General features: G+C 47.4%; 1 protein-coding gene across 2 annotated transcripts in view; it reads left to right on the top strand.

The window, feature by feature from the left end:
* The window catches only part of wdfy3 (WD repeat and FYVE domain containing 3), a 247,936-nt gene that overhangs the window by 199,116 nt on the left and 36,320 nt on the right, over positions 1 to 12,500 (top strand). For both annotated transcript variants that reach the window (XM_090191254.1, XM_090191253.1), the window contains exons 48-54: positions 1,652 to 1,826; positions 6,299 to 6,459; positions 6,806 to 6,954; positions 8,361 to 8,481; positions 8,742 to 8,908; positions 9,857 to 9,911; positions 11,155 to 11,274. In XM_090191254.1, coding sequence (XP_090047380.1) covers positions 1,652 to 1,826; positions 6,299 to 6,459; positions 6,806 to 6,954; positions 8,361 to 8,481; positions 8,742 to 8,908; positions 9,857 to 9,911; positions 11,155 to 11,274 — 948 coding nt within the window. The remainder of the gene's footprint in view (positions 1 to 1,651; positions 1,827 to 6,298; positions 6,460 to 6,805; positions 6,955 to 8,360; positions 8,482 to 8,741; positions 8,909 to 9,856; positions 9,912 to 11,154; positions 11,275 to 12,500) is intronic.

The raw sequence follows: 12,500 nt of genomic DNA, 5'->3' as shown, positions 1-12,500 counted from the left end.
TGACTGCAACTATATCTGAAGTCCCAGACTGACCAGTCTTCCTGTAGTACTCTGTCCTGCTCCAGCCCAGCTCCTATCCTCCTGTAATACTCTGTTACTATGTCCTGCTCCAGCCCAGCTCCTATCCTCCTGTAATACTCTGTCCTCTTCCAGCCCAGCTCCTATCCTCCTGTAATACTCTGTCCTGCTCCAGCCCAGCTCCTATCCTCCTGTAATACTCTGTTACTATGTCCTGCTCCAGCCCAGCTCCTATCCTCCTGTAATACTCTGTCCTGCTCCAGCCCAGCTCCTATCCTCCTGTAATACTCTGTTACTCTGTCCTGCTCCAGCCCAGCTCCTATCCTCCTGTAATACTCTGTTACTCTGTCCTGCTCCAGCCCAGCTCCTATCCTCCTGTAAATCTCTGTCCTGCTCCAGCTCAGCTCCTCTCCTCCTGTAATACTCAGCTCCTCTCCTCCTGTAATACTCTGTTACTATGTCCTGCTCCAGCCCAGCTCCTATCCTCCTGTAATAATCTGTTACTCTGTCCTGCTCCAGCCCAGCTCCTATCCTCCTGTAATACTCTGTTACTCTGTCCTGCTCCAGCCCAGCTCCTATCCTCCTGTAATACTATGTTACTATGTCCTGCTCCAGCCCAGCTCCTATCCTCCTGTAATACTCTGTTACTCTGTCCTGATCCAGCTCCTATCCTCCTGTAATACTATGTTACTATGTCCTGCTCCAGCCCAGCTCCTATCCTCCTGTAATACTCTGTTACTCTGTCCTGCTCCAGCCCAGCTCCTATCAGTGTCCTCCTCCGCTCCCCCTCATGATCTCAGCCCTGAGACTCCCACAGTTAGCATCTGTCTGACAACAGGGTTAAGTGACTTGAACAGACATGCCATTTATACACTGTGTGTGAAGCCATAGTTAGGAGTTGGTTAAACCGCCCAAACTGTGGATGCATGGTGGATGGGTGTCTGGTAGATGGTAAACCGTATGTCTACGAGCCTGAGCCTTGCCTTGTCATGTAAGGTCCAATAAGACACCATTTTGGATACAAATTAGATAACTGTTTTCACTTGAAACGACACTCAATGAACATCTGTGTGGTTTGAGCATTTTGCAAGCATGATTGACACTGAAAGGATTTCAATGGACTAATTGAAAGCCACATCACATCTTCCTATTTTTTTGGTTTGTTTTGATGCTTATTCGTCAGTGTTCTTCATGTCAACTGCCCCCCCCCCATCACTAATTAACCTCTCTTCCTCCCCTCTCTTCCTCCCCTCTCTTCCTCTCCTCTCTTCCTCTCCTCTATTCCTCTCCTCTCTTCCTCTCCTCTCTTCCTCCCCTCTTCCTCCCCTCTTCCTCCCCTCTCTTCCTCTCCTCTCTTCCTCCCCTCTCTTCCTCCCCTCTTCCTCCTCTCTTCCTCTCCCCTCTTCCTCCTCTCTTCCTCTCCTCTCTTCCTCCCCTCTTCCTCCTCTCTTCCTCTCCTCTCTTCCTCTCCTCTCTTCCTCCCCTCTTCCTCCCCTCTTCCTCTCCTCTCTTCCTCTCCTCTCTTCCTCCCCTCTTCCTCCCCTCTTCCTCTCCTCTCTTCCTCTCCTCTCTTCCTCCCCTCTCTTCCTCCCCTCTCTTCCTCCCCTCTCTTCCTCTCCCTCCCCTCATCCAGAAGCCGGTGCGTTACCGCCGAGCGATAAGCTACGACAGTAAGGAGTACTACATGAGACTGCTGTCAGGGAACCCTGGGATGTATCAGCACTCTATAGAGCAGGACACTGAGGGAGAGACCGCTCAGCATGAACCTGGAGAGGTGCACGGAGAGGACACCATCGCCAGAGTCAAAGGTAAGTCGGATAGAGGGCACATAGCAAGACTTTTTGAGGTCGGTTCAGTTTCAGTTTTTATTATAATTCTAATTATTTTATTCTGTTTATTATACCACTTTTTCATCTACACTTTCGTGGTATCCGATTTGGTAGTTTACAGTCTTGTCTCATCTCTGCAACTCCCGTACGGACTCGTGAGAGGCAAAAGTCGAGAGCAGCGCTTCCTCCGAAACACAACGCAAACAAGCCGCGCTGCTTCTTGACACAATGCCAGCTTAACCCGGAAGCCAGACACACCAATGTGTCGGAGGAAACACTGTTACACCTGGCGATGGTGTCAGCGTCCTCTGAGCCCGGTCCGCCGCAGGAGTCGCTAGTGCATGATGGGACAAGGACATCCCTGCCGGCCAAACCCTCCCCTAACCCGGACGACGCTGGGCCAAACCCTCCCCCAACCCAGACGACGCTGGGCCAATTTTGCACCGCCCCATGGGCCTCCCGGTTGCGACAGAGCCTGGACGCAAACCAGGATCTCAAGTAACACAGCTAGCACTGAGATGCAGTACCTTAGACCACTGCGTCACTCCCTACTACATTGTCACATTGGCCTGTTGGAAACTACAACTCCCTACTACATTGTCACATTGGCCTGTTGGAAACTACAACTCCCTACTACTTTGTCACATTGGCCTGTTGGAAACTACAACTCCCTACTACATTGTCACATTGGCCTGTTGGAAACTACAACTCCCTACTACATTGTCACATTGGCCTGTTGGAAACTACAACTCCCTACTACATTGTCACATTGGCCTGTTGGAAACTACAACTCCCTACTACATTGTCACATTGGCTTGTTGGAAACTACAACTCCCTACTACATTGCACAGTTCAGGCTTCATCTGATTTACACTATACAGTGAATTCGGAAAGTATTCAGACCCCTTGACTTTTTTCCACATTTTGTTACGTTACAGCCTTATTCTAAAATAGATTGAATTGTTTTTTCCCCCTCATCAATCTACACACAATACCCCATTTTTTTTGTTTACCTTTATTTGACTAGGCAAGTCAGTTAAGAATAAATACTTGTTTTCAATGACGGCCTAGGAACAGTGGGTTAACTGCCTTGTTTCAGGGGCAGAACGACAGATTTGTACCTTGTTAACTCAGGGATTTGATCTTGCAACCTTTTGGTTACTGGCCCAACGCTCTGACCAGTAGTCTACCTGCCGCCCCATAATATCAAAGCAAAAAAAAAAAATATTTAGAAAAAATAAAATATATTACATATACGTAAGTATTTGGTTGAAGCAACTTTGGCAGTGATAACAGCCTCACGTCTTGGATATGACGCTACAAGCTTGGCACCACTGTATTTAGGGAGTTTCTCCCATTCTTCTTTGCAGATCCTCTCAAGCTCTGTCAGGTTGGATGAGGAGCATCGCTGCACAGCTATTTTCAGGTCTCTCCAGAGATGTTCAATCGGTTTCAAGTCCGGGCTCTGGTTGGGCCACTCGAGGACATACAGATCCCTGTCCCGAAGCCACTCCTGCGTTGTCTTGGCTGTGTGCTTATTGCCGCTGTCCTGTTGAACGGTGAACCTTTCTCCCAAGTCTGAGGTCCTGAGCGCTGTGGAGCAGGTTTTCATCAAGGATCTCTCTGCACTTTGCTCTGTTAATCTTTCCCTCGATCCTGACTTGTCCCTGCTGCTGAAAAACAGTCCTTAGGTGTCTTTAGGCAAACTCCAAGCGGACTGTCATGTGCCTGTTACTGAGGAGTGGCTTCCGTCTGGCCACTCTACCATAAAGGCCTGATTGGTGGAGGGCTGCAGAGATGGTTGTCCTTCTGGAAGGTTCTCCCATCTCCACAGAGGAACTCTGGAGCTCTGTCAGAGTGACCATCGGGTTCTTGGTCACCTCTCTGACTTTCTCCCCCGATTGCTCAGTTTGGCTGGGCGGCCAGCTCTAGGAAGACTCTTGGTGGTTCCAAACTTCTTCCATTTAAGAATGGTGGAGGCCACTGTGTTCTTGGAGACCTTCAATATGGCAGAAATGTTTTCTTACCCTTCCCCAGATCTGTGCCTCGACACAATCCTGTCTCTGAGCTCTACGGACAATTCATTCGACCTCATGGCTTGGTTTTTGCTCTGACATGCACTCTCAACTGTGGGATCTTACATAGACAGGTGTCTGCCTTTCTAAATCATGTTCAAACATGAACAATTGAATTTACCACAGGTGGACTCCAATCAAGTTGTAGAAACATCTTAAGGATGATTAATGGAAATAGGATGCACCTGAGCTTAATTTCGAGTCTCATCGCAAAGGGTCTGAATACTTATATAAATAAGGTATTTCTTGTTTTTATATATATACATTTATATATATCCACACACACACATTTGCAAACATTTTGAAAAACCCATTTTTGCTTTGTTATGGGGGATTGTGATGTCATTATGGGGTATTGTGATGTCATTATGGGGTATTGTGATGTCATTATGGGGTATTGTGATGTCATTATGGGGTATTGTGATGTCATTATGGGGTATTGTGATGTCATTATGGGGTATTGTGATGTCATTATGGGGTATTGTGATGTCATTATGGGGTATTGTGTGTGTAGATTGATGAGGATACATTTTTATTGAATCTATTTTAGAATAAGGCTGTAACGTAACAAAATGTGGAAAAAGTCAAGGGGTCTGAATACTTTTTGAATGCTCTGTGTATACTAAAGTATGTGGACACCCCTTCAAATGAGTGGATTCAGCTATTTCAGCCACACCCGTTGCTGACAGGTGTATAAAGTCAAGCACACAGCCATGCAATCTCCATAGGAAACCATTGGCACTAGAATGGCCTAACTGAAGAGCTAAGTGACTTTCAACGTGCCACCGTCAGTTTGTCATATTTCTGCCCTGCTAGAGCGGTCCGGTCAACCGTAAGTGCTGTTATTGTGAAGTGGAAACGTCGAGGAGCAACAACGGCTCAGCCACGAAGTGGTAAGCCACACAAGCTCACAGAATGGGACTGCTGAGTGCCGTGGCACGTGGCACGTAAAAATAGCTTGTCCTGCAACACTCACTACCAAGTTTCAAACTGCCTCTGGAAGCAACGTCAGTACAAGAACTGTTCGTCGGGAGCTTCATGAAATGGGTTTCCGTGGCCGAGCAGCCGCACACAAGCCTAATATCACCATGCGCAATGCCAAGCGTCGGCTGGAGTGGTGTAAAGCTCGCCGCCATTGGACTCTGGAGCAGTGGAAACGTGTTCTCTGGGGTGATGAATCACGCCTCACCATCTGGCAGTCTGACGGACTAATCTGGGTTTGGCGGATGCCAGGAGGACGCTACCTGCCCCAATGCATAGTGCCAACTGTAAAGTTTGGTGGAGGAGGAATAATGGTCTGGGGCTGTTTTTCATGGTTCGGGCACCTTAGTTCCAGTGAAGGGAAATCTTAACGTTACCACGTATAATGACATTCTAGACGATTCTGTGGCAACGGTTTGTGGAAGACCCTTTCCTGTTCCAGCATGACAATTCCCCCGTGCACAAACCGAGGCTCATACAGAAATGGTTTGTCGAGATCAGTGTTGAAGAACTTGACTGGCCTGCACAGAGCCCCGACCTCAACCCCATCGAACACCTGTGGGATGAATTGGAACGCCGACTGCGAGCCAGACCTAAATCGCACAACGACATCAGTGCCCGACATCACTAACGCTCTTATGACTGAATGGAAACAAGTCCCCCTGCAGCAATGTTCCAACATCTAGTGGAAAGCCTTCCCAGAAGAGTGGAGGCTGTTATAGCAGCAATGTTCCAACATCTAGTGGAAAGCCTTCCCAGAAGAGTGGAGGCTGTTATAGCAGCAATGTTCCAACATCTAGTGGAAAGCCTTCCCAGAAGAGTGGAGGCTGTTATAGCAGCAATGTTCCAACATCTAGTGGAAAGTCTTCCCAGTAGAGTGGAGGCTGTTATAGCAGCAATGTTCCAACATATAGTGGAAAGCCTTCCCAGAAGAGTGGAGACTGTTATAGCAGCAAAGGGGGGGACCAACATTAATGCCCATGATTTTGGAATGAGATGTTCGACGAGCAGGTGTCCACATACTTTTGGTCATGTAGTGTATCTCAAGAGGGGGAAAAAAGGAACGAAATGGAATTCAAATAATAATAATAATCGCTCAGCACTACAAGACACACACACACACACACACACACACACACAGACACACACATCAGAGACATGCGACGAGGTCATTCAATTATACTAAAACAAAGCTCTCAGAGAGACTGTGAGGAAACTAAACTGCATGTATGACTGGTTTACCGGCCTCTATCAAGCATCAATGGGGTAACTTATTACCAGTGTTAACGGTCCTCCACATTCACACCAAGGTCATAGTTACTCACACACTTGTTTGGACACACATTTTTCAGATTACATTTAATCCCCCCCCCCCCCCCCCCCCCCCCCCTCCAGGTCTGGTGAAGGCCCCTCTGAAGAGGTCACGCTCCACCACGGACAGAGCCGATGAGGAACAAGACCTGCTCCAGGAACAGATCTTAGAGTCAGGAGGTCTGGACGAGGAACAGAGGACAGACAACACATCACTGCTACGACTACTGGAGGAGGGAGAGAAGGTAAGAGGACAGGGTGAGGAGGACTGACTGGGGTGAGGAGGACTGACTGGGGAGGAGGAGGACTGACGGGGAGGAGGAGGACTGACGGGGGTGAGGAGGACTGACGGGGGTGAGGAGGACTGACGGGGGTGAGGAGGACTGACGGGGGTGAGGAGGACTGACGGGGGTGAGGAGGACTGACTGGGGTGAGGAGGACTGACTGGGGTGAGGAGGACTGACTGGGGTGAGGAGGACTGACGGGGGTGAGGAGGACTGACGGGGAGGAGGACAGACAGGGTTTATTCTGCGGTTCTACCTAGCCTAAATGTTTGTAACCACGAATATAACCATTACGTTGTGTCACCAGATCCAACACATGTACCGGTGTGCGCGGGTGCAGGGTCTGGACACTAGCGAGGGGCTGCTCCTGTTCGGAAAGGAGCACTTCTATGTCATCGACGGTTTCACCATGACCGTCAGCAGAGAGATCAGAGACATCGAGACGCTGCCCGCCAAGTGAGTTCATTAACCTTTTTCCATATGAACACCTAACCCTTATTCACCCTTCATAACTAACGTGATTCAACTAAACCAAGTGCTTCGTTCATTCGTTGAAGTTTATTCGTTGAATCGTGCGCTTTTGATGGATCAGCTTTGAGATTGCAAATGGATTGTGGCGTCTTTCAGTGTAATTGTCTACATCATATCCAATCACCCAATATGTTTATTTTAGTTTTTTTATAAATATATATTATTTAAAATATATTTTCCTTTACTATTTTCCCCTAACCCTACCATTCCTCCCCTAATGGGAGTAAACTAATGGACAACAACACTTAGGCTTCTACTTCCAACTTGTACATACTATATACATGTTACAGACACAGTATATTTTACATTAGTTATCTTGTTTTTTTTTGTTTAAAAAAATTGTCCCACCCAATCTCCGAACACTATCCAGTTTTGATTTATATTTGCCATCAATACGGTGCATTTGGAAAGTATTCAGACCCCTTCAAATCCAATGTATTTATATAGCCCTTCGTACATCAGCTGATATCTCAAAGTGCTGTACAGAAACCCAGCCTAAAACCACAAACAGCAAGCAATGCAGGTGTAGAAGCACGGTGGCTAGGAAAAACTCACTAGAAAGGCCAGAACCTAGGAAGAAACCTAGAGAGGAACCAGGCTATGTGGGGTGGCCAGTCCTCTTCTGGCTGTGCCGGGTGGAGATTATAACATAACATGGCAAAGATGTACAAATGTTCATAAATGACCAGCAGGGTCAAATAATAATGAGGCAGAACAGTTGAAACTGGAGCAGCAGCACGGTCAGGTGGACTGGGGACAGCAAGGAGTCATCATGTCAGGTAGTCCTGGGGCATGGTCCTAGGGCTCAGGTCCTCCGAGAGAGAGAAAGAAAGAGAGAAAGAGAGAATTAGAGAACGCACACTTAGATGTGTGACCCCTTCCCTTTTTCCACATTTTGTTACGTTACAGCCTTATTCTAACATGGATTAAATACTTTTTCCTCATCAATCTACACACAATACCCCATAATGACATCACAATACCCCATAATAACATCACAATACCCTATAATGACATCACACTACCCTATAATGACATCACAATACCCTATAATGACATCACAATACCCTATAATGACATCACAATACCCTATAATGACATCACAATACCCTATAATGACATCACAATACCCTATAATGACATCACAATACCCCATAATGACATCACAATACCCTATAATGACATCACAATACCCCACAATACCCCATAATGACATCACAATACCCCACAATACCCCATATACATCCAAAAAGTTTAACTGGAAAGGGGGGGGGGGGGGGGGGGAGTACTCAAGGAGAAGTTTGGGTTTTGACATGTCTCTCTGTCTCCAGTCTTCATGAGACCATCATCCCCAGAGGTGCGAGGCAGGGTCAGAGCCAGCTGAAGAGGACCTGTAGCATCTTCGCCTACGAGGACATTAAGGAGGTCCACAAGAGACGATACCTGCTGCAGGTGAGCAGTGCAAAAAACTTGGTTCTGATTTGTTGCTTGTGACATGTCGATCAGTCTCAACTTGTTCACCTTGGTCATGTATATTAGGGCAAAACATGGCAAATCGTTTTGAGACAGAAAATTAGAAATATATCATTACTTTGTCGGACAAGTTCCGGTATCCGTCCCTGTTTCTGTCTGTTTTCATTCCTTTGTGCCCTAATGAATCTGAACCTGAGCAACGAACACAACCCATCTATAATGCTCTGTCTGTGTTCCAGCCCATGGCTGTGGAGGTGTTCTCGGGAGATGGGAGGAACTACCTGCTGGCCTTCCAGAAAGGAGTCCGTAACAAGGTGTACCAGAGGTTCCTCGCCGTGGTTCCCTCTCTGGCTGACAGCTCAGAGTCCGTCTCAGGACAAAGACCCAACACCAGCGTAGAGCAGGGGTAACCGTCTACCTTTCTGTAGATTCTATGTGATAAACGTCTGTGTTTTTCATATTTTGTTAAATCTGTTGCCTATTTTATTTTTATTTTTTTTTAAATTAGCTTTTATTTAACTAGGCAAGTCGGTTAAGAACAAATTATTCTTTTCAATGACGGCCTACTGGGGAACAACGACAGATTTGTACCTTGTCAGCTCGGGGATTTGAACTTGCAACCTTCCGGTTACTAGTCCAACGCTCTAACCACTAGGCTACCCTGCCACCTCTACACTCTAACCACTAGGCTACCTGCCGACCTCTACACTCTAACCACTAGGCTACCTGCCGCCTCTACACTCTAACCACTAGGCTACCCTGCCGCCTCTACACTCTAACCACTAGGCTACCTGCCGCCTCTACACTCTAACCACTAGGCTACCTGCCGCCTCTACACTAACCACTAGGCTACCTGCCGCCTCTACACTCTAACCACTAGGCTACCTGCCGCCTCTACACTCTAACCACTAGGCTACCTGCCGCCTCTACACTAACCACTAGGCTACCCTGCCGCCTCTACACTCTAACCACTAGGCTACCTGCCGCCTCTACACTCTAACCACTAGGCTACCTGCCGCCTCTACACTCTAACCACTAGGCTACCTGCCGCCTCTACACTCTAACCACTAGGCTACCCTGCCGCCTCTACACTCTAACCACTAGGCTACCCTGCCGCCTCTACACTCTAACCACTAGGCTACCTGCCGCCTCTACACTCTAACCACTAGGCTACCTGCCGCCTCTACACTAACCACTAGGCTACCTGCCGCCTCTACACTCTAACCACTAGGCTACCTGCCGCCTCTACACTCTAACCACTAGGCTACCTGCCGCCTCTACACTCTAACCACTAGGCTACCCTAGTTGCATGAATGTTTTCTATTGTAAATCCTTCTATAATGTTTCCCGTCAGGTCTGGGCTACTCAGCACTCTGGTAGGAGAGAAATCTGTCACCCAAAGATGGGAGGTAAGTCTGTTTTTACCAGTTCTATTACCATACGATCTCCTACCTTAGGACCGTGTTAGCAGTAGGTCTAACAGTAGTGTGTCCTCTGTGTTCCCTTCCATTGTGTGGAGAGATCAGTGAACTATAGTGTCCTCTCTGTAGTGTGGAGAGATCAGTGACTATAGTGTCCTCTGTAGTGTGGAGAGATCAGTGACTATAGTGTCCTCTCTGTAGTGTGGAGAGATCAGTGACTATAGTGTCCTCTATAGTGTGGAGAGATCAGTGACTATAGTGTCCTCTGTAGCGTGGAGAGATCAGTGAACTATAGTGTCCTCTCTGTAGTGTGAAGAGATCAGTGACTATAGTGTCCTCTGTAGCGTGGAGAGATCAGTGACTATAGTGTCCCCTCTGTAGTGTGGAGAGATCAGTGAACTATAGTGTCCTCTCTGTAGTGTGGAGAGATCAGTGACTATAGTGTCCTCTCTGTAGTGTGGAGAGATCAGTGACTATAGTGTCCTCTGTAGCGTGGAGAGATCAGTGAACTATAGTGTCCTCTCTGTAGTGTGGAGAGATCAGTGAACTATAGTGTCCTCTCTGTAGTGTGGAGAGATCAGTGACTATAGTGTCCTCTGTAGCGTGGAGAGATCAGTGACTATAGTGTCCCCTCTGTAGTGTGGAGAGATCAGTGAACTATAGTGTCCTCTCTGTAGTGTGGAGAGATCAGTGACTATAGTGTCCTCTCTGTGTTTCCGTAGCGTGGAGAGATCAGTGACTATAGTGTCCTTTCTGTGTTTCCGTAGCGTGGAGAGATCAGTAACTATAGTGTCCTCTCTGTAGTGTGGAGAGATCAGTGACTATAGTGTCCTCTCTGTGTTTCCGTAGCGTGGAGAGATCAGTGACTATAGTGTCCTTTCTGTGTTTCCGTAGCGTGGAGAGATCAGTAACTATAGTGTCCTCTCTGTGTTACCGTAGTATGGAGAGATCAGTGAACTATAGTGTCCTCTCTGTGTTTCCGTAGCGTGGAGAGATCAGCGACTATAGTGTCCTCTCTGTGTTTCCGTAGCGTGGAGAGATCAGTGACTATAGTGTCCTCTCTATAGTGTGGAGAGATCAGTAACTATAGTGTCCTCTCTGTGTTTCCGTAGCGTGGAGAGATCAGTGACTATAGTGTCCTCTCAGTAGTGTGGAGAGATCAGCAACTATAGTGTCCTCTCTGTAGTGTGGAGAGATCAGTAACTATAGTGTCCTCTCTGTGTTTCCGTAGCGTGGAGAGATCAGTAACTTCCAGTATCTGATGCATCTCAACACCCTGGCTGGTCGCTCCTACAACGACCTGATGCAGTACCCTGTCTTCCCCTGGATCCTGGCTGACTACGACTCTGAGGTAACAACAGTTACATGACCCTATATAGACCCTGAGGTAGCAACAGGTACAGGACCCTATATAGACCCTGAGGTAACAACAGGTACAGGACCCTGAGGTAACAACAGTTACATGATCCTATATAGACCCTGAGGTAACAACCGGTACAGGACCCTATATAGACCCTGAGGTAACAACCGGTACAGGACCCTATATAGACCCTGAGGTAACAACCGGTACAGGACCCTATATAGACCCTGAGGTAACAACAGGTACAGGACCCTATATAGACCCTGAGGTAACAACAGGTACAGGACCCTATATAGACCCTGAGGTAACAACAGGTACAGGACCCTATATAGACCCTGAGGTAACAACAGGTACAGGATCCTATATAGACCCTGAGGTAACAACAGGTACAGGACCCTATATAGACCCTGAGGTAACAACAGGTACAGGACCCTATATAGACCCTGAGGTAACAACAGGTACAGGACCCTATATAGACCCTGAGGTAACAACAGGTACAGGACCCTATATAGACCCTGAGGTAACAACAGGTACAGGACCCTATATAGACCCTGAGGTAACAACAGTTACAGGACCCTATATAGACCCTGAGGTAACAACAGGTACAGGACCCTATATAGACCCTGAGGTAACAACAGGTACAGGACCCTATATAGACCCTGAGGTAACAACAGGTACAGGACCCTATATAGACCCTGAGGTAACAACAGGTACAGGACCCTATATAGACCCTGAGGTAACAACAGGTACAGGACCCTGAGGTAACAACAGGTACAGGACCCTATATAGACCCTGAGGTAACAACAGGTACAGGATCCTATATAGACCCTGAGGTAACAACAGGTACAGGACCCTATATAGACCCTGAGGTAACAACAGGTACAGGACCCTATATAGACCCTGAGGTAACAACAGGTACAGGACCCTATATAGACCCTGAGGTAACAACAGGTACAGGACCCTATATAGACCCTGAGGTAACAACAGGTACAGGACCCTATATAGACCCTGAGGTAACAACAGTTACAGGACCCTATATAGACCCTGAGGTAACAACAGGTACAGGACCCTATATAGACCCTGAGGTAACAACAGGTACAGGACCCTATATAGACCCTGAGGTAACAACAGTTACATGATCCTATATAGACCCTGAGGTAACAACAGGTACAGGATCCTATATAGACCCTGAGGTAACAACAGGTACAGGACCCTAT

Source organism: Oncorhynchus mykiss, chromosome 11 (assembly GCF_057628025.1).
Source record: "Oncorhynchus mykiss isolate SJ-2025 chromosome 11, ASM5762802v1, whole genome shotgun sequence".
NCBI lineage: Eukaryota > Metazoa > Chordata > Actinopteri > Salmoniformes > Salmonidae > Oncorhynchus > Oncorhynchus mykiss.
Note: the sequence above shows the minus strand (reverse complement) of the source record. Positions and strands in the feature narration are given on the sequence as shown.